We start from the raw sequence: 22640 nt of genomic DNA, 5'->3' as shown, positions 1-22640 counted from the left end.
ATCTGCTAAACTCTACATTAGGCCCTTAGACTGTATTATACTGGCAGGACAGTGTTGTTTCAGTCCCAAAAACAGCAATTTACCATTTTAGCCACTCTCCTAACCTGTTGTTGTCTTGATGCCTCACAGCTAATGCTTAATTTGAGGCAGTTGTTGCTGGTGGGACCCACAGGCATTCATTGTTGGGGACCAGCACTTATGTTTCCTCGTCAGATATTGATCGCGAGCTGGAGAGAGAAAAACAGACAAATAGGAAAGAAGGAGGAAGGGAAAGGCGGTAAAACAGGCACAAAGAAAGAAAGTAGGGACCAGCAAGAGTGAGATAAAGGGGCAACAGAGTCTGGTAGTGGATTAAAGAGGTCTGAGGTTAATTCAAAATGACACAGCCTTAGTATTCGGGGTTCAGATTTTTCATAGCACTGCCAGAGCAGAGTTTTGGGCAGTGGCACTCATCCTTTTACAAATTAGGCACTGCACACAGCTATAAAATGTAGAACACCGCGTCAGTCACCATGAATAAAACCTATTGCTACTTACAATTGCAATGGGTATTATGAAATATTACTGAATGCAACGAGAGAGTCCTAAACCGTCTCTGTTTGCTACCTGGAAAATATTTAATGATTGTGAGAAATCCCCCCGTTTTTAGGTCTCCGCCTGCGAAAGACTGCGCACATGCGCAGTCGAGCTGGCAAGACTTAATGATATAGAGTAACTTTCACTAGCGAGGTTAAGCCCCGCCCCTCTTTTCCATTGATTGGCGTCGCCGTTCATGCTAAACGGTGGCCAGCCATTAGAGAAGAGGTCCTAGTGACGTTCTTCTTTCTCTTTAAGCCCTGTCTTTTTCAGACTGGTCTTCTTGACTTACTGCTGGCATAAAAGGTTTCTTATCTTTTTTATGGTCCAGATGGCCCCATAAAGAAGATAAGAAACCTTTTAAGTCAGCAGGAAGTCCGGTCGAGTCGACGGCAGAAAAAGAGAAAATGATGACGTCATGGCGTGCGCTTTTTTTTTGTTATTCATGGCGTGCGCTTGTTTTCTTCAAAACTGCAAGTAACGTAGACGAAACTGGCTTGTGTGGCAAGTTGTTTTGTTCTGAACTGGATTCCAATTGAATGTTCCAGATCACAGTTGAGACGAGATTTGGAACAATTGCTGTGTGCTGTGCGTGCATTATTAAGAATGTGATAGGGTGTCAGAGGCGTCCGATTTCCTCATATTGCTGTCTATTTTTGTTCCCCGTCGGTCCCCCCGGGCTGGATGTCTTCTTCCCTGCCGCGGAGCGTCCAGCGGTTTCTCACGTCCGGCCGGGATGTGCCTCCACGCCCTCACCTGTTGTTGGCCTGAGAAGTGGCCAGGCAGGAACGGCGGGGGCTCAGGATCCTGGGACCGTCAAGGGCGGGGGAGCCCGATCCGGGCAGCGAGGAGGAGCCCCGCGTGTCACCGCTGGCCCCGCGACAGCTCAGTGGCTGCTGAAGTGCGCCTAGCCGAGACGGGCTGCTTAGGGGGCACCGGGGCTGCTGAACGGAAGGAACGCGGTGGAGGAGGAGCGATCACTGATCGGCAGGGGGCACCAGGGGGGACCGCAGTGGACGGCGGCTGCTTGGACCCGAGCCGCTGAGGTGAGGAGGGAGCGGGCTGGGCGCACATGGGTTTCTGGGGCACAGAGAGACCTGCCATGGACAGCAGCTTTGTAGGGACGGATTTAGCTGCCAGTGTCTTTAACAATTGCCCCCACAAAACGGTATATAGAGAAAAGGAGAGTCCGAACTGTTATGTGTATAAAATTCACCTTTCATGGGGAATAGTGTGGAGCACTGTGGAAACCCCACAGCCCTAGGACTTCCTTCTCGGTATCTCTTCTCTGCATAGGACTAAGTACTCCCTCCACATCCACAGTTGTTTTGCACACTTCATTTTGTTGTCTCCTAGCTAGCGGTGCTTTCGCTGTGTTGATGGAAGTGGGGGATGTGCATTCCATCTCTTGGCGGTACACCCGCTCCGTTATGTACCATTATGTGCCATGCATCCTGGGACCGATCTCAAATAACTTATTTTGCATAGCTTTCGGTGTAATCAGATTATTTACTTACCCATTTCTGTTACTTTCATGTGCATGTGGATATTGTATACTTGTGGTGATTTTAAAGATCCCCCTCCAACCCCTTTAGCTATCTTTAGTTCTTCTATTTAATGAGCCCTTCTTTTATTATAACGGCACTATTTGGCTTGCGTACATAACAGAAGTGTCTCCACCAAAACACCTCTAAACCTGCTTCAGTCTCTTCATAATTGGACCGTCTCTTGTATGTGTTTGTGTGAATATGTGTATATATCTCTATCCAAAAGGGGGGCTACATAAAACTAGCAAGATTAGAATACCTCTTACTGCCCAGTTATGTATACACATTCTAATATATTGTACGGTCTTCATACATCCGAATTCTAGTCAATAAAATAGGAACAAGCACTCCTATTGCTTATTTGAGTCTCTCGACCCAATTCATATTCACAAATTATATCTGCCGTCCTGGCAGTTTGATAAGAACACTCTGCAGGCCCCCTATCTGTGGATGTCTGACGCAGGTCTCTACCCCCTCCTCTCTGGATAAGGTATCCTCGAGGTTCTCCGACGCCCGCACCCTTCACATCCCCGGCCACTGCTTGTGCTCTCATCAGTCACTCTCTGCCGGCCTGTGTATGCCATTCTTGTTGGCATGCCTCTGCTCTTTGGTAGCCTCACTGGACCCCTCTATGCCTGAGCTTCTATTCCTATAAATGTCAGGGTCTCTCGCTCTCCCTTTCTGCCTCTTCCTTCCTACCCCTCTTCTCTGTCTTTGCTAGTCTCTCCTTTGCACCCCTTAGCCCAGTATGTTTCCTCTTTTATTCCAGCATTTGACTCAGTAGCCCCTTCTTACGGCCTTGTTTCTTTCCCCCCACAGTGTTTCTGCCTCCCTCATCTTACATTATCTTTCTCTCTCTCACTTTCCACCTGGTGCACGCTTCTTTTGTTCTCTCCTTCATGCCATTTCTTATCCCACCGCCCACCCTTCTTGGTTCCCATTTCTCCTCCCCGCTCAATGTCTCTCTTCACCCACATCATTGCGTTCGCCACCTTTCCTGCTGTTTCGTATCCAGAGTGCTATGGACCACAATGTAGTCATGGGTTATTTGCCCCCAGCCCCAAATGACGTAGTAATCCGAGTGTCACTGCATCAGCTGTGCACTGAAAGTTAACCCTCTGCTCGCCTCTTCCTGCCTCAGACCTCTCTTTCTTTTTCCACTTTTTCCTCCTCTTGAAGTCGCTGTGGTCTCTTACACCCATCAATTCGATCCCTTATTAGCCTAAATATTCCCACTGTCCGTTTTATTGCTCTCATCTGATCGGCTCATGTCCATCTCTCCTTCTCCTTCCTTTCTCTCTCCCAGAACCACCTTTCTCCCTCTACCAGATCCTTTCTACAACATGTCGTCCATTTTATCACGTTGGCCCGTCTCTTCCTTTCTTAAACGCGCTTCCTAATACTTGCCATGGCGGTCTTTGTGCTCCCTTTCTCGAGCAATTCTGTTTGTAATCAGGTGGCTTTTAACTAAACTTTCATGTACATAACATGCATATATATGCATATATATATATATGCATTCACATGAAGATTACCTTACGAAGCAAGGAACCAGAGGGACACAGCAGGGAGCCAGGAAGAATCATTTATTTGCAACATGGAGGGCATGACGCGTTTCGGCTGGAGTGCCTTATTCATATGCCATTTACCGGAAACCAACACCAGCCGCTTTTCACCTGATCCATCTCCTTCCATTGGTGGAAGTCCAGCAAAGTCCATTAGTCATGTGCACAACGCAGCCTACATCCTTAGACTACGTTTCCCAGCAAGCATCATCACAGCTGGCCAGGTAAGCGTTTGTGATCGACTTTATAAATCCCCAAAGTGAGTGCTGGTGATCGTGACAAAGCGTGAATGGGTGCAGTTAAAATGTCTCGTTTCCCTGTTGTGCAGAATTCTTCTCCCTGGCCCCCATACGCCTCACCGTCATTATCCAAGTTCTGTGACACTGGAGACGTTTCTGCAGTGAGTTCGCCTCTGCGTGAAGTCACGGACTGATATTACAGCAGTAAATCACTGTCCTTGGGATGCGGGGACCAGAGCTTTTCCAATACCTTGGAGACAAATTAGCTGTGAAGCATTTGCCCATGACTCTCCGGCCACAACTTGAAGCGGGTCCCCCAAAGCGCGCCAGGGGTTAGCGCACAAATTATCCACACGAAGATTACCTCATGAAGCAAGGAACCAGAGGGACACAGCAGGGAGCCAGGAAGAATCATTTATTTGCAACATGCATATGTATGTGTATAAATATATATATATATACACACATACATAAACAGATATAAACATATATAAACATCTGCATATCTATATAAATACCAATATTAATGCCTGCATACATATACATACATATGCATTGTATGTACATAAACGTTTAAAAATACACTAATAAAAGCAAAGCTAAAAGCGACCTAATGACAAACAGAATTGCTTAAGCTTAACTAAAGCTGAGACTGTTGCATTGCAAATGCTTGTTTGTCATGGTCCTCCAGTTTTTCATCCCTGAATTTGCTGGCTTTAGAACTATGTGCTAAATAGTGTCTGCTGCACATTGGAAAAACCGTGTTCCGCATATTTATCTTTCATACAAGTCCCTTGTAAATGGTGCCTAAAGGGCACCAATGGCATGGAAAGTTAAATGTCACAGGTGGGCTCCAGTGTGTATTGCACCACTCACATGCAGGGCACAATAACTTTCTGCCAGGAGCATCACTGTGCACTGGCTAGGCTGCAATCTATTTTTTTTTTTTTATTGAAAGTTCATGACAATTTCATATACATCAAAACATGACAAATATAAAACAAAAAAAAAAAAAAACAGAGAATGAATATGCATAAATATATATATACAGACAATAGGGGCGATGGGAGCTTAAAATATCCGGAAAGAGGATGTTAAATATAAAGACAAAGATTAAAAAGAGCGATAATCGTGAAACATGAAGCGATCGGGAAAGCTTCACAAGCATTTATGGGGCTGCCGATCTTGACAACCGCCACATAGCCACTGGCGCCCAAACTCGTGTCCCCATTTCCCTGGATTTAACTCCCTTTAAGGCATACAATTCTGACTCGATATTATGGATCCCTAGCATCCTACAGATCCACATTTGAAAAGTTGGGGCCTCGGCATCCTTCCAGGCGGCAGCGATTAAAATTCTCAAGACCGCTACTGCTATAAAAATTAACGCCTCGCACTCTGTAGTTAAAACCAGATTAGCATCACAACCAATTATTAAAAGTGTCGGGGATAGGTCTATTTTGACAGCTAGCAGCCCCTCTAAAAAATCTGCGATTTCCCTCTTGATGATACCTAATTTCCCACAGCTTGAAAACATATGTACAACGTCGGCTGGCCCGTTCCCACATCTAGGGCAGTTGTTATCCACCCTCTTACCCCAATCAAATAATTTCGCCGGTGTGTAGTATAAGTTAAAAAGCGTCTTAAAGTGCTGTGCTCTTAGATTTGAGGATCGCAGAAATCTTTTGTCCATTAATAGGGCTTTATCCAGATCAATATCCGGATCCACTAGTTTTGAGGCCCAGGTTGTCTCTGTCTTAACCATGTCATCAAGGGATACTTCCAAAAATAGCCTGTATATTTCCCTGAGTTTGAGGCCTCCCCCCTTCATATAATCCAGTAATGCACATCTTTTGGATATGTTTATACAGGGTCTTTTTGCTTTGATTGTATTAACCAGCTGTATATATTTAAACTCTTGGCACCCTTGTAGTGAATAGCGTAACCTCAGAAGTTCTAGGGGCCTACATACATCCTTAATCATTACTTGGCCTAATGTAGTTATTCCCTGTTTTTCCCAATGTCTCCATGAACCATCGCTACTTAGATGCGGGAATAGCCCTGAATTCCAGATTAGGGTGTATTGATTGTACCTTGGGATCCCTTGATTTTTCTGTACGGAAGACCATATCGCCCAGGCGTCTTCCAATATTTTATAGCCTGAAATCTTAAAAAAGCGTTTATCATATCTCCTTAACAATACTCCATGCGCTTCCCTCCCCAGGGCCAGCTGAAAGAAAGAAGGGATATCTCCCCGAGTATGCGTGGTATCATTAGGAAAGAATAATAAAGCCATATCTGTGAGCAGACAGGACCAATTATAAAACCTCAGGTTCGGTATTCCCAGCCCACCCCTTTCCTGGGGAAGGGACATGAGTTTGCTTGATCTCCTCACTTTGCCATATTGCCAAACGAAATTCATAAAAACTGCCTCAATTTCCTTAATCAATGAGTCATCTATCTTGTATGGAATGGATCTAAATTTATATAAAATTTTCGGGAACATTGTCATTTTTATAACGTTGGCCCTCCCTATTATTGATAACCGGAGCGTATCTATCCTTTTTAGATCTTGTTTCATTTTTGCCAATAGTGGTGTGAAGTTGTCTTTAATAATATCTCTAGGGTGAGCATTGATTATTATTCCCAAATACACTACTGAGTCAACATATCTATCATCGCGCTTGACTATGTTTCGAGAGCATAATACTTGCGTATTTGCCACATTTAAGCGATATCCAGATAAGTTCCCGAAGTTGGAGGTGATGCTAACTATTTCACTCATGGCGCTATCGGGGTCCGTTGTGGTTACAGCTAGGTCGTCCGCATATGCAAGGACTTTAGTATGAAATCCATTGATAGAGATTGGCTTGATTTTATTATTATTCATTATAAGGGTTATCAGGGGGTCTATATACAGAGCAAAGAGAATAGGTGAGCACGGACACCCTTGTCTCGTGCCCCTTGTTATCTGAATCTGTCCTGAACTCTCGCCCATAAGCTGGATGCTTGCGGTGGGATTGAAATACATGGCCCGAATTGCCTGTAAGAATCTAGGACCAAATCCTCTATCTCCCATCACTCTCCACAAAAAGCTCCACCTGACCCGGTCGAAGGCTTTTTCAGCACCAAGGAGGACCATTGCGGCCCCCCATCCCCGGCAGCATGGATGTCGAATAATGTGATAGCTCTTTTTATATGGTCGGTTGTACCCCTGCCTGGGACGAAGCCATGCTGCCAGGGAGATACTAGAGTCCCAATAATCCTCCCCAGACGCGTAGCCATAATTTTTGCATATAATTTATTATCGCTGTTTATTAACGATATTGGCCTGTAGGAGCCTGGGATCTGTTCCGGTTTACCTTTCTTGTGGAATACCACAATATTAGTTTTGGTCCACGACTCAGGTATCACTCCTGTATTAATAACCCCGTTAAATAAATCAAGAAGAAGAGGCGACGTTTCTTTTTTTAGATGTTTATATACCTCCAGGGGTATAGCATCTGGCCCTGCTGCCTTGCCCGCTGCTAGATCTTGTAATGCTTCTAACATTTCGTCCATAGTGATATCCTGTTCTAGGATTTCCCTTTCGATGGATGTGAGTTTAACACCACTTTCCGGCCAATTTATACCTGGACCGTCAATAACCAGTGTTTCCTTATACAGAACTTGATAAAATCTTCTAAAAACATCAAGGATTTCGGCTGGTTTATTATAAATTTTATCACCCTCTTTAATTTCGGTAATAGTATTCTTAGATGTGGCCTGTCTTATACGTAAAGCCAATTCCCTGCCTGCCTTTTCCCCGGTTTCATACACCCTTGCTCTTTGAGTTTGATATTGTGCCGCAGCTCTCTTAGCCAGTTGCCTCTGTATTTCGGCCTTTAAGCTGTTTAACCGGTCCAAACTCTGCATACCCGAATTCCCCTGACACACGTCCCTCCTATGTTGTTCCTCTGCTTCTGCTAGTTTTCCCATCAAGCATTTCCTCTCTTCCTTCACTTCTTTCCACTTGCGGGCTAGGCTGCAATCTAAACGCACTGTTGTGGCACATGGTAGGGAAAAATACCTTTGTGATGTAGAAAAAGCCTATTTTTATTTATACATATGTCACCCTTAAAAGATGCATTGTAGACCCATAGGGCAGGGTGCTAATGCATACATATAGGGCAAAAACTATTTTCTTATATAGGCCAGGCTTTTGAGGCAGCAGGTTGATTAAAATCTTTATTTTCCACCTGTCCTTAAAAAAAGGCTCGAAAAATGCATGAAAGTTATTTCCTGCTTAGTTCTTAAAATCTGACTTCATGGTGTAGTCAGATTTTTGATATCTTAAGCAGAAAAGTAACTTTACAAAAATGTACTGTGCCAGAATTGGCTTAAACCCAGTTCTGCTACTCATCAGATGTCCTGAGCTTGAATACATATCCTTGGTTGGGACCGTTGATGACTCTGACTCAGAGGACAATGGTTTGCCCCTTGGCCAAAGTAAAGCTTTGGCATTGTCTCTTTTGATATGGAGATTCTCCACAGGACCCTCCTAAACAGTTAGGCTCCAATCAGACTATGGGGAGAAACCAGTTTTGACCGTTTCAGGTAGGGGGGTGGTCAAGAATCTGAAGACAGGCACCCTCGGTGGTCGCTGGGTCCCACAATCTTGAAACATGGGCTCCTGGGTAATGTTGTTGTAAGGCAAAGACGAAGAGCTGCAAGAGGAGGTGGAGGACTGCAAGAAAGTAGTTGGGATTAGCAGTACAATTCTTTCAGTCACTGGCTAGTGCACATCATAAAGCCACCTCCACTACCACTTCCTCACACCATTCCTGGACTTTGATAGACTCCATCTGCAGACAAAGGGCCTGCTGGAAGATGAATACTAACTTTAAACTCCTGACTCCTACAAGGAGAAGACTCAAGGATCCCGGAATTCTTGCACCTAGGAGACAAACTGCTCTCTCAAGGGTCAAGTGAGGGTCTCCTGTTTACCTGATTCATGGACAAAAAAGTTGAAGGACTGCTGACCCCAAGAGGGTCCAGCTGACGAATGAGGATTAGACCCAGCAGACGACCTGGTTAAAGAGAGTCCTGGTGCCCAGTAGCGGGCCCTGAAAAGCTAGGGGCTGCAGGACGAGCCGGAGGATACATTTCCAGCAGTTGGAGACTAATTTTAAAAGTTAACCATTTGAGTTGGGCCACCTGACCAGTACTCCATTTTTTCAGCCTGAAATTGTTCCTAGTTGCTCGTCCACTCTGTACTATTGGTTTTCCATAGGCCTTGATTTGTTCTAGGGGGCCTAATAACCTAAAATTAGAAAACTCATATTTCAAGTCCTTCTTAACCTATTTTGATGATTATGGTGTATTTTTGATCCGTAAACCTTTTTCTATTTTGATTAATTGGTTTGGGATTTTTATTGTGTTGTGTTCCATCCTTGGAAATTGTGGGTACTGCTTGTTCTTAGCATGCCATTCTTGGGCTATTGCCTGCTGCTTGTACCATAGCTATCGGGGTTGAGCAGAAATGTTCACAGACCTGTGTTTAGCTCTAACCAGAGTAGGTTTATTGAGTTGGCACGGGGGGGGGGCGCCTCTCAAATTAATAACCACATTTCTGACAGTAAGCCTTTTCTGCTGGCAGTATTTATGTAAATCATAATCCTAAACTGCCTCCAAGCTATATTTTGGGAAGCATTGCATTCTCTCAATAGTAACAAGCTTTTGTGTGCTGAAACCTACATAAGAAGTGTCCAGTCAAAGGTATTTTAAAAATACACAATTTACATATGGAACAACATCAGTGTTAAAAATAGACATCCAAGACATCAAACCTGTGGGATAGTAGTAAGGACAATCTGGAAGCTACATTTCATTATGAGCTAGGCATTGGCTAAACACTGATTCAAGAGCATGCAATATTTTACAAAGGTACTGTTTACTTTTTAGACAGGCTAAGTCATGCTTCACTCTTACCCCAGCAGTGAAACTAAAACCAGCATGCTGGAGGAATAGATTACTGAGCCTAGCATGTCTTCCTTGAAGAAAGACTTGATCAGAAAGCCACAAGCTGAAACCCTGTCAAAGCTCACACAGTATTTTGGTTTCCCAAAGGTTGGTAAGTTGTTGAGAGCTACTGCTGTTTGTTATTGGAACCTGTTGCACCTTAAAGCAAGATGGGAAAAGGCATGGGGCCAGCAGATGAGAAAGTGTAAGACTTCCTGGGTTGGTTTCTCCAGCTATAGGAGGGCGATTTGAGAGTTATGTGTACTAACCAACTCCCAGATTATTGGAAATCTGTAGGCTGGTGTATCTGAATTTTACCAGGTTCTGGATACATTCCAATGCTGAAGAAAGCAAAGGGCAAAGAAAAGGCAGAGATGTGGCATGCATAAAATAAGATAGGTCAATTACTAGGATCTCTACGGATACACTTCTGTGTGGAAAGAGTGGGTTTAAACATCGCCATTCATACATGTTGCATTTGTTTGCTCTTTCAAAAATATTAGCTCATCGAAAAATTATGATGCTGCAAAAGTCCTGCTCAGCTTCACAGAGATGGTGTCCAGAATCAGGTTAGAAGACACAAAGGGCCCGATTCACAGAACTAACTTAAGACAAAATCCTAAACTTACTACCATTTTGGTATTCACAGAAGGCACTTACTCATTTTGGTATTCACAGATGCACTTATTCATTGATGAGTAAGTGCCTTCTGTGAATACCAAAATGAGTAATAGTTATAATAAATCCAACCCTGGCAAATTGTTGGATTTATTATAAACATTATTATGATACTTTGAATCATATTGCCACCTAATTCCAATCAAAAGTTAGACTTTATCAAGTTTAAGAAAGCCTTCCTATGTTAGTTTATGGGTCTATCAACACTACAATAGGGAAAGCCGACTTTGGCTGTGTTTCCCTACCAAGGCATATAAAACATCCTTTATACTGTCCCTTCTTTTTTATAGCAATGCACCCTACCATTGGGCCGCCTAGGGTAGACCTCAGGGGTGACTAATAAGTCATGTAAAGTAAGTTTGGGGCTTTGAAGGTACTTTTAATTCAAAAGTCGAATTTGGACATAGTTGTATTTTAAATTCAGACTGCATGGCAGGCCTGGCTTTAAAATGACACCAGGCACCACAGCAATGCACACTTAAGTGAATAAGTCCACTGGGGTCTCTAAAACTACATGCTTTACAATATACTAGGGACTTAATAGGTAGGTTGTCTTGGCCAATTTTACCACTCACCATATACCTTTAGAGGACAGAGCACTGGCCCTGAGAGACAGTAATCACCAGCTTCAGTCAACAAGTGAGGGAGATCAGGCCAAAGGGATGACTTTCCTACATTTTAGCAAGCAACTGCATAATAAAACACCCTAGCACCAAATAGAAATATTCAAGAAAGATATCAGTAAATAGATTTAAATTTTAGAACAGTAATCAGATGTAATCATTTACCTATTATTTATTGCACATACAATGATATACAGAGCTCAGGAAATAGGAGACAAACTGAAAATGTATAAAACAAGCATTGACAAAGTCAATATGTCTGTTGTTGATGTGGCAATGTGTGCAAACATGTCCAGGCAGAAATGCATCACTATGTAGTAGCACATTAAAGCCAGAATACTTAGCTCTGCCTATGCTTTAAAGTGGTAGTAGTGTTAATGTTGGAAGTGTGATATTAATGGAATTTTTGGTGGTGTTCGCCCTCTTGGGATTGGTATTAGTGATGGTGATAATAGTGGTGGGACTGACAGTGGCAGAAGTATTGCTAGTGGTGGTATGTTATTGGTTGTAGATAACATATGTTGGAATACTATTTTTTGTGTTAAAAGATGGCTCTCACACTGCCCTACGTTGAACCTATATGCAACAAGGCAGCCATTTTCAATTTGTTTTTGTACTGTTTAATTTATTGGTATAGTTCCAAGATAAAATTCGATTGGCTTTATAAATACTATATTTTAGAGAAACCGCAGTGTGTGCTTAAATGGCTGCACCAGTATATTCGTTCCCATGAGTGTTTAAATCGTAATGCTCCACTTTTCGTACCCCCGTGCTATAGAAGTCACACTATACGAGAAGAAAACTTCTCTTAGAATAAAGAAATAACGAAAAGGAGCATATGGATACAGACCTCGAGCATCTTACAACAGGATAATAATTCCAGTATTGAGAGAAATTGTCATCATTAGAGGTAGAATTGCCTCATTTCCTTTATCATGTTTATGTACATCTGGCCTTTCTTATTGTATATTGTATAATATAGGTCTTTTTCGAAAGACCTTGTGTAAATATATATATATAATATATATATATATATATATATTTTTCAAAACGTTGCGTTTTCTCCCAAACACTTCTTGGAATACAACCACCACGGACTCCAAATGCATTTGCAGTGATTTTTATTTCAAAGCGGCAACACTCACTCTTATATATATTTATATATATATATATATATATTTTTTTTTTTTTTTTTTTTTATTTATATACACATATATATAATTTTGGGATCATTTCTATGATGTTTTTCTAACTGTTTTACAGCCCGGATGAAGTTCATCTACTGGACGAACCGCATTGGCTGGGCTTTATGCTTCTGATTGGAAATGAAAATAAAGATTATATAAAGAAAAGAAATTTCAAACCTCCTGCACTTTAATTTTGCTTCAAATCGCATGGATTTGATATTGTTTATAATCTATAAATGTACTATGTTTGATTATATGCTGGCTTTATAAATACATTATCAGTAGCAATGAGCAGCAGGTAGGGGAAGTAGTGTCAGTTGATGGGGCTATTGGTTATTGTGTTCGAACGAAAATCTGGTACAAGGGGAACCAAAGGATTACCTGATGTGAACAGTTGAAGGATACACCTAACCAGCCAATCATAATATGGTGAAACCTAAATGCTCTTTGAGGTGTAACAAGCAGAAGTATAAGGATACAAGCAGCAAATGGCAAACAGGGAACTTATACAGACAAGAAAGCCACCCAGTCATGTTCAAGGGGCAGACACAAAGTCCACTCTGAGTGTATGCTAAAGAATTGGCTAAAAATGCTATCTGCAACTGACAGTTACAGCTGTTGGTTGTGAACCCGCAAAACACAGCCGCAATGTTTAGACACTGAGGTAGTCAGGCCTCATTTTACTTGCCAACCACTAGATCAGTTAGACTGTCAAATGAGAAAGATGAGAAGGAATAAATGGGTAAATCTGAGCTCTCAATAGATGCTCATAGCTGGAAAAACTGAGAAAAACAAAAAAGTGACGAGGGAATGCTTGACTTAGTCTCACTGCTATTACTGGGTACTGCATTCAAGTCCATCGTTTTACTCACTGTTCATCTGCAGACAATATCTAAATCAGCCATACTGCTGCAAGAGCGGTGGGAACCCGAACTGCCAGGCCCCATCTGAATATGAGCATCCCTGGGGCTAGAAATGACATGTACTGAGTTAATATATAGCTCAGGTTTGTAAGTATAATGGCATGGACCACTGTTACCATTATCATTTATAGATATTATCAATAGCGAAAGGAACTTCCATCAAGCTTTTTTCTGGTCGCAATCAGCCCGTTTGCGAATGGAAAAAGGCCTTTTCTGATGCATGTACCTTTTTTCATTCACAATTTAGGGAATCACAATTAATGTGATTTCCTAAATTGCGAATGCATTTTGGAAATTACAATTTGCGATTTTGTAAAGGGGATGTTTGTAGCCTTTCCTAAATGCAAATGTACATTTGGGAAACGCTAATTAGAATCAACTTCAAGTTGATGGTAATTTGTGCATGCTTTGAAAAATGCACAAAAATACATTTTTCAAAGTGCCATGTAGCGCACACATGCCCTTAGTGCATGTGTGTGCTACACAAGTGCACACATACCTTTTTTTGGGGGGTGCTTCAGGGGGCCCTTAGGCCCTGGGTACCCTTGGATTTTCATTCACAATCTGCGATTACCAATCTGGTCATCGCAAATTGAGAGTGCATTACCAATTATTCATATGGGCCTGGAGGCCCATAAGAATGAATGGAGTCACATTAGCTAATAGCGATTCGCAAATACAGAATTGCTATTAGCTAATGTTAAGGAATTTTAAAATGTATTGCGATTCTTACATGCATAGGCGTTTGCGATTACCAGATACTGATTCCTTAAAATACGCTGTTTGGTAATCGCAAATGGGGAGTTTGATGCATGTGCCCCTTTGCTACTACATTGAACGTTGTTGATGTTATACAGTCTTTATTATCCATATAATTTAATTTGCCACACTGGATACAGACTCTGAACCTCACTTTCGTATTACCCAAAACAAAGAAATATGTAACAAAACGTGCAGTGAAAGCAAGCGCCATATTAAAGGAGCATAGATATCTATGTACCAAGCCTGTGTATAGGAGAATATTAACTGCGATCTGGTGCTTTGTGCAATGAAAACGATGAAAAACCTTTAAAACATAAACTTCTTAAAAACTAATATCACTCTCTGAACCGCAGCAAAGGAGACAAGTACCTTCATTTTTAGGTCTCACCTGAGCCAGCGCATGCGCTGCTCTGGCAAGACTTTTAGTGGGCTTCAAAAAGCCGACCACAGCTTTTTGTGTGGCCTAGAGCGTGCGGTTATGCGCAAAGTTACGCGTACGCCATCTGCCTTTCCTCGCTTTCCTCTCGCTTGCTCTCCCAAGCGCCTCGCTCCACCCCTCCCCACCACAGAGTGCATCTCGCCGCCGCGCGTCTTGTTTTCTTTTAGCGCGCGCACGCTTGCACTCCCACACCCCTCCCACTTGTTTACTTCTTCAAGCGTCTAACATTCTTCTCTGAAAGGGTGCGTGTTTCCTGCAATTGAAGGCTTTTCAATTTTCAAGGGTGACCCTCTGTCCTTCTGTGTTCCTCACTCTGCGTGCGACTGTTATTGTGCGTGTTATTGTCTCTGGGTGATTTTGTTTGTGTTTGCCTGAACCTGTGCGCATTCCTCTATGCACTTCTCCTTTTGTATTTTCTTTACTCTGTGTGCATCTGTCCCTGGGTGTTACTAAGTGCATCCTCCTGTGCGACTGTTCCTGTGTGGGTTCTTGTCCCGCGCGTCTGGTTTTACTTTTAGCAGGTATGCACGTGCACTCCCCCAACCCACCACTTGTTTCCTTCTTCAAACCTCAAACATTCTTCTCTGAAAAGGTGTGTGTTTCCTGCAATTGAAGGCTTTTCAATTTTCAAGTGTGACCCTCTGTCCTTCTGTGTTTTTCACTCTGCATGCAACTGTTATTGTGCGTGTTATTGTCTCTGTGTGAATTTGTTCGGGTTTGCGTGTCCTGTGCGCATTCCTCTATGCACTGGTCCTTTTGTATTTTCTTTACTCTGTGTGCATCTGTCCCTGGGTGTTACTGAGTGCATCCTCCTGTGCGACTGTTAATGTGTGTGTTCTTGTCTCTGTGTGCAGTTTGTTCCCTGTTTGCATGTCCGTGCGTGCGTTTCTATATGTATTGATCCTTATGTATTTTCTTCATTCTGTGCACAAGTCTGTCCCTGTGTGTGCATGTGTGCATCCCTCTGTGTCGCTCTTATTGTGTGTGTTTTTGTCTTTGTGTGCATTCATTGCGTGTCTCCTTCGATGCACCTGTCTGTGTCTGTAGGTATGTGCCATTGTCTGATTTCCTGTTTGCTGGTACGCTTATTTATCCCTGTCCATCCTGTGTGTGGCTGTTTTTTTCTTTGTCCATCCCTATTTGCCTGCCGTGTATTTGTGTATGTACTGATGTCGTTATTATTGTCTCATTTGTTTGTGCTTGCGAGCGTCTCTGCAGTGTTGTTTGCCTGGTGTAAGTGTCCTTGCTTGTTTGTGCGTTTACATCTATGACTTTGTTCCTGATTGTGTGTGGATGTGTCCCTGTTTATGAATTTAAGTTTATTTTTCTGTGTTCGTTCCCCGTTTGTGTCTACATGTGTTCTTGTGTCCGCTACTGTGTGTCTGTCATTGTGTGTGCTTATTTATACGTTCCACTACCCCCCTGCTTGTTTCCTTGTTTCTGTGTGTGCATTCTTATGCTTCTGTTTGTGTGACAACGAACTTTCTTCTGCTCTGCATGTGTCCTATATGTGTTGTTGCATGTTTCATCAGAAACTTGGCAAAATTCACAGGGTCCGTTCCTTTAAACCTTTTCCACACATAAATCTGGGTCGCTCGTGAAAAAATAGCAAAATGTGCTTTCAGGATCCCTAGCCACAAAGTCAGAATCTGCAGAGGTTTCGGTACAGAGATGTACTCTGTGGCTGCACAGTATTAACTACGTGTTTGAAATGCTGCCAGTAGTGGCACTGAGTGCACGAGAAGTGCGGGTTCCCAGCTGCACTTTTGCTGGTATTCACCAATATGTGCTATGTCTTTCCCACTCTCTCGCGCAGTGCTGAGTTCACTCCAATCACAAGTGGGGCAGGAACAAAGCTCACACCTATTGTAAGATTGTAAGTGGGTCTGAGAAAAATAAGTCTTACCATGTAAATTGTGCTCTATTTAAGGAAAAAAGGGGATTTAACTTAAGGCTACACCATAGATTTTTCTTGATGACGTTTCACGCTAGCAGTTTTGTGGACTATTTGCATCTAACAGGCAGTCTGTGACAATCACACATTTACTGGGCGTGTGTATGGGGATTCTGGATAGAGTGTAAGGTGGGGGGCATCTGCATAAGTTGCAAACGTATGACTAGGTCTGCGGAGGCTTCAGACAGTGCTGTGATGCTCAAGTTATCACGACTGGTAGCCCTCCTATAGGACTCCTGGTGGCTCACACCCGCAGAAAGGAAACCATCAGACTAGAGACGGACAAGTGTAACAAAAAAACAAGCACTGGCATAGCCAATAGGTCTTGCCTTTAGGACCTTATAAGTGTTTAGCCATGCAACAGTTGTTGCACCAAGGTTATTGTGCTGCAAAACCAAATACATTTAAGGTCCCAAAAGCGAGACCTAGTGGCTATGCCAGTGCATCTTCAAAGTGGTGTTTATTCTTTGTATTATTTAGGCCAATTTAACCATTTAACTTGAGAGTAATGTAACTGTCAGGTTTCCAATGCTGGGCACTAAACTGGGAATACCTTTCCAACCAGAGCGCCGTGTTTGTCTAGAATTAAGTCACATGTCGATTACCTTGTGCAGAACTCCATGCAGAAAATTATAACGTGTTTTAAAAGTCCAGGCCATGAAATAATCATATAATATTTAGAGATATGCCATGGGACATGCCTCCAAAAGGTCATGCAATGAAAGCTACTAGCATTACTCAACCTTAATAATCAAAACTAACTATACTAACTGTAGCTTAATTACCGCAAAGTGGCTCACGGCCCTAAAAGCACACGTGCATCTTTAATTACTGCCCTGGGGAACACGGCCTGGAAAGTCATGAACAGCTTGCCAAAACTAGATATTCTGGCGTCAGCAGGGCAAACCAAACATTTCCACGAAGGGCAATCCTCGATTAGCATTTAAGTGTATTTCATCATCTTATGACCTCTGACGCCCCCATTTTTTTGAATCATGTGTTATTTCAGGGCATGGATATATCCATGTTTGCTTCAAATAAGCAGACTTTGATTGGGTGGTTTGGAAACTAGATGCATGGGTTGTACACGAAGAGTCATCAGCCCCCCTTGGAAGCACTACTTCTGCTACCCTAGTACCATAATCTCTCCAACGCTTGAGCTGCCTGCTTTTATCTTTCTGTCCAGTCCTGTTCACTATTACATCAGCACAACTCTTTGTCCCAATCCCACGCCCCCATCAAATGTGAGACAGATGTGTTAATGCATGGACAAAGTGAGCCATTGCAAAGGGCCCCCACCTTCCACTGAGGCCCCTGGGAAAGTAAACTTTCTTTTCATCTAGCTCACCCCTGTCTGATTCCATAACTGAGCCTCCCTCCTCTCTGCCTACCTTCACCTCTGTATCCCTCTCTCTTTGACCAGGGTCACCTTATGGGGCGCCCGTGAAAGACATATTTCAATTGTTTTTGAGTGAAACTCGTTTTTGAAAGTTTGTTTGACATCATCTGGGCTCATTTAGCAGAAAATGGGCAATCCAATTATGAAACCAGAGCCTCAAAATATGTCTTGCCCAGAGTCCCAAAAATTCTTCGGATGACACTGGGGACTGCTAGTTTCAAAGTAACGTGCCCCTTTTTTGCTTTGTGCCCCTTTGCCCTACCTTTTCCCTGGTCTCCTGGCCCTCCCCCTCAATCTAATGTGCAGCTACTCATATCTGAGCTAGTTGTTTGTTTCTGCATTTGTGCCCATTTCTCTTGTAATTCCTCCCTCCATCATGATCCTAATTCAATCCCTGTTTGAACATGGGGCTTCTTATTTCAGAACCATCATAGATGCACGCAACCAACTTCATACACCAAGACATCCGCAATCATCAGTGCTTAATTTGTAAATAGATACGTGCCAGGGCTCTTGTCGGGAGGCCACTGTAGCTTCCACCACACATTGCCCTGCTATGCTGCTAATGATAGTAACAACCCAACTACTAACCGTCACACTCCTCCTACAAGTGTGACGATTCAGACTATTTCAGACCCCCAAAGCTATAAGAATGGCTTGGGCGGCAAGCAATAGTAACTTTTCATGAATGTAGCATTAATAAGTAACTGTTGTTGTGGTCCTCTCTAAATTAGCTACACAGCACCACCATGTGGCAAATATGCCTCTTTTTTCTGCAGCCCGTCACCCTGCATGTTGTTAGAACATGGTTGTTACAACGACCGCGTTGTAACAACGCATACCATTACCCAGCAAGTCGTAACAACGACTTGCGGAGGGGGGACGCTGGATGTTGGAATAGTATAATTTACTTTTCTAACTCCAGTCTGTACGGACAGTAGGGAAGATGTTGGATTTTAAATCCAACACCTTCTTCCCCCTCCGCAAGTCATTGTTATAACTTGCGTGGTAGTGGTATGCGTTGTTACAATGCAGTTGTTGTAACGACCGCGTTGTAACAACATGCGGGGTGACGGTTTCGTGGTCAGAGTTGTGTACAGCATGTGACAGGCTGCCCCAAGCACTGCTGGTGACAATTAAGTGATGGTTCCGAGCACTGAAAACCACTGTCTCAAATTAAGCACTGACCATCATACTTTGATGTAACCAATATTATTTGGTAAACAGCCACCATCATACAGCCTCACAGTCAACTATCATACTCAAATTCAGCCATCATGAGATCCCATTACACATCAAATATCATACATCAATACGCTTAGTCTCATGCGCCAGCACACCCACCATTATTCATCTAACTACTGGTTAGTTGGTCAGCAAGCCAGAGTACCAGTCAGTCAGACAGCTCACCAGCCATTTAATGAGTGAGTCAATGTTTGCCTCTTTATCTACGTATTTACATATCTATATATCTTAGGTGAGTTTGTCTTTCTGATCGTTGATGATGTTCGATTATTCTATGTTGTCATTATTTACCTTACCACAAAATACTCTGAAAGACACTCCTTCCTAAAACCACTACAGACTGCAGTCAGTCCCCAGCAGCTGTCGTGACTGCTGTCGATGACGCGCTAACAGGAAACCTGGCACACAGATTGATTGTTTGTTTTTCCACTGTGCACCTCAGGCTGAATAGGATTTTCCCCGAGCGCCCAGGGTATTGTTCATTCTCTTAATCAAGGCATTATTTTAGAAGCTGCATCAGTGCACTTGTGATTCATCATTCCCGAATACATCTAACGAGCCCACATTCTGAGAATGGGGAGTGTCTGGCTGCCTGCGTTACAGTTTCCTAGTGTGTTATTTTGGAGAATTTAATCTGGTCGTGACTGGTTGCTGTTTTTAGAGCTGAGAGAAAGCCGGTAGTCACCGTGCTTCACTTTCCAATCGCCCCAGCATAGAAGTGGTGCCTTCTGGTCATGCTGTGGGATGACCCTGGAGTCAGAGATTTGGATGTGTTTGAGGGCATGGACTAAAGATGAACCAAACCTTTGAACTTCATTGAATATTAATGTCCTAGCGTCACTGCCATCAGCAGCAGTGGGGCACGGGTTTAAGAGCTATGCGAATGCCAACATCTGGAAAACCAACCTCCTTCATTTTTCTTTCTGCAGGTGGGCATGAGATCCCGTAACCAAGGTGGGGACAGCCCATCCAATGGGCACCAACCCAATTCTAAGTCAAATAAGAATGCGGTGGAGGAGGAGTGTACCCTGGATGATGCTAAGAAGAAGAACAAAGCTAACCGGAAGAAGGAAGGCGAGGTGGTTGTGTCAGCGACTGTCAAGAGGCAGGTGCACTCAGATGGAGTCACTGATTGGAAGAAGAACAAATCGATGGAGCCCTCCAAGGAGGACCTGATCAAGCTCCTCAGCATAATGGAAGGAGAGTTACAGGTAAAGAACTTCTGTTTGTAGAACGTTGTACCGCTGGATAGTGGGCTGTGGTCTTCAAGAGGTTCGCCATTTTGGTTATGTTATGATATTCTCCCAGCATTCTTGTCGCACGTCTGCCATTTGTATGTGAAACTAGCACTTACCAGAATCTGGACACCCTTTCTGCTTGTGGCATTCTCATTGAATGGAGTAAATCTAATAACCCTCCACAGTACTTGCAGTGGCTTGGGGTTTCATTTTCATGTTCTTTGTCTTTCACCCAGAGTATGCTCACCTATTTTTTTTAACGTGGCTATCTGCGTTTCTCAGAGGTATAACGTGTACAATATTGCACAGTATTTTTTTGTGTCATTATTCTTGGCTGGTGGTAGCTTTGGCTAGGCCGCAACGCACATATTACGCATCTTTGCATCCATAGATTTGTTAAATGAAACATCCTGAGAGATGTGGTAATATTTATAAGTGTTTCACTCAACATATGTATAACTAGATATTGATGCAACAAGCAGTACCAGCAGGGCCTTCCAAGCCGGTACAGGAATGGTTTCCTAATTCTTGCACATACCACAAAGACGGTCTGTGGAAGCTAGAGCTATCGGGGCGTTATATAACACTATTTCAATGGCAGATGCCTAAAAGACATGCATTTCTACAGCTAGGGTTACATAACCATTGTCGCCCTGAACATTGGGCAGGTGTTAATGGTGATTGGTAATAAATCAGGATGTAGGGATGAGAATGGGAAAATAATTTAGCTTTCAACATTCTCCCCTAAATCCTTTTCTAATCATCCCAGGTGAATAACGTGCATTATAAATTTTGAGTCCCACACTATTGTTCAGAATATTCACAATGGTATCATGATACAACATCATTAAGGTAGTATTTGCATTGTAGCGTGCTGAGATGAGCACAGAAGGACTTTTATAGTTGTTTATTACTTAGAGTGGGCTACACACTGCATCCTTGGGAGGGGCGTGGATGAGGGGAGACAGCCTGAGTGCAGTCAGTTATCCATACACTCTCTGATTTAGACAAACTCTGTTTGACCATATTCTTATTTGTGAATTCATTCAGAGGTAGAGGACTTGTGGCCTTCACATGAGGTGCCAGATGAAAGCATTGGGCTCAGAGGTTCTCTAATCTTCATCCTTTTTTCAGTGCACAAGACAGGGTTGTTGACATGTATGTACAACTCCACAGGTGTGGACCAGACTGGGCACAAGCATCACATGGTTCCCCAGATGACTGCACATGTCATTAAATCTGCAGAAGGGCCACAGAAGACAGGGTGCTGTGTAACTCCCACATATGACTGACTACACATTGGAGACTTCTGGTAGAAAAGTGGCTTGCAACTCTACTGCTGCGGTTTTACGATTTCGAAAAATGTGTGAAAAAGTAGACGGGACTTGAAAATGAAAAATATGAAAGCAAACAAAATGGATTGCTTCAAATTAGTGAGAGTGTCTGTGAAGATCAATATTTATGCATCAATCTAGGGTGTAAAATATCTGAAATTAGGGATGGTGCAGAGCGCCTAAACTTTAGGAGCATATATGGCCATAGAGATGTCCCTTGGCATTGACCGTTATACACAGTATTGAACCCATTAGGGTGCCAAATCGTGTAATGGATTGTCTGTCTCTTACAGTGCCCACAGATTCGACATTACCAGCAGGGTCTTCTTTAAGGTGGTGTAACCGGTGCCACTGCACCAGGCACCAAGCTCGGGTGGGGTGAGGGAATGCTGTGTTTTGAAATATTTTATGAGTTTATAAGCACCTGCTGCTGAGTTCCTTGTATGGCTAGCAGTTTTCAAGCAACAATAAAGCTGTCAAGAAAACGCTGGTGATTAATGTACCTGCTGGAGAGAGATGGAGTTTTGTCTAGTGGCAGTTTTAACTCCTCCTAAAGTCGTGCAGATTAATATTCTGCTACAAAGAAGGCATTCCATATAGATCGCAGAATTGTATTGTATATAGATAGCTCAGTGGGTTACTGCTTTCATCAGGGAGCTCCTTTTGTTACGTGCAGTTCAAAAGTTACAATCCTAACAAAGCACAGTCACCTGTGAACTGTAATCAAAGGGCTACATGCAAAGTACACATTATAGGTTAGAACGTTACAGTTTTCTCTAGTCTTTTCTTGCTCTAAGCTTGCTAAAAGAATTTGTTTAGGTAGGAAAGTTAAACCCAACCCCAACCACTGTGTAACGTTTAAAATCCTGAGTTTCTTCTCCAAACCAACCACTCTTAAAGTATACTGCCACCAGGATGATATGTGATTCCT

General features: G+C 43.0%; 1 protein-coding gene across 4 annotated transcripts in view; it reads left to right on the top strand.

Moving 5' to 3' along the window:
- The window catches only part of FILIP1 (filamin A interacting protein 1), a 751153-nt gene that overhangs the window by 213746 nt on the left and 514767 nt on the right, over positions 1-22640 (top strand). For all 4 annotated transcript variants that reach the window (XM_078648080.1, XM_078648077.1, XM_078648078.1 and 1 more), the window contains exon 2: positions 20067-20348. In XM_078648080.1, coding sequence (XP_078504206.1) covers positions 20073-20348 — 276 coding nt within the window. In that variant the 5' untranslated portion in view covers positions 20067-20072. The remainder of the gene's footprint in view (positions 1-20066; positions 20349-22640) is intronic.

The sequence above is a fragment of the Lissotriton helveticus genome, chromosome 6 (genome assembly GCF_964261635.1).
Source record: "Lissotriton helveticus chromosome 6, aLisHel1.1, whole genome shotgun sequence".
Taxonomy (NCBI): Eukaryota; Metazoa; Chordata; class Amphibia; order Caudata; family Salamandridae; genus Lissotriton; species Lissotriton helveticus.
This window is presented reverse-complemented; position numbering and strand designations above follow the sequence as displayed.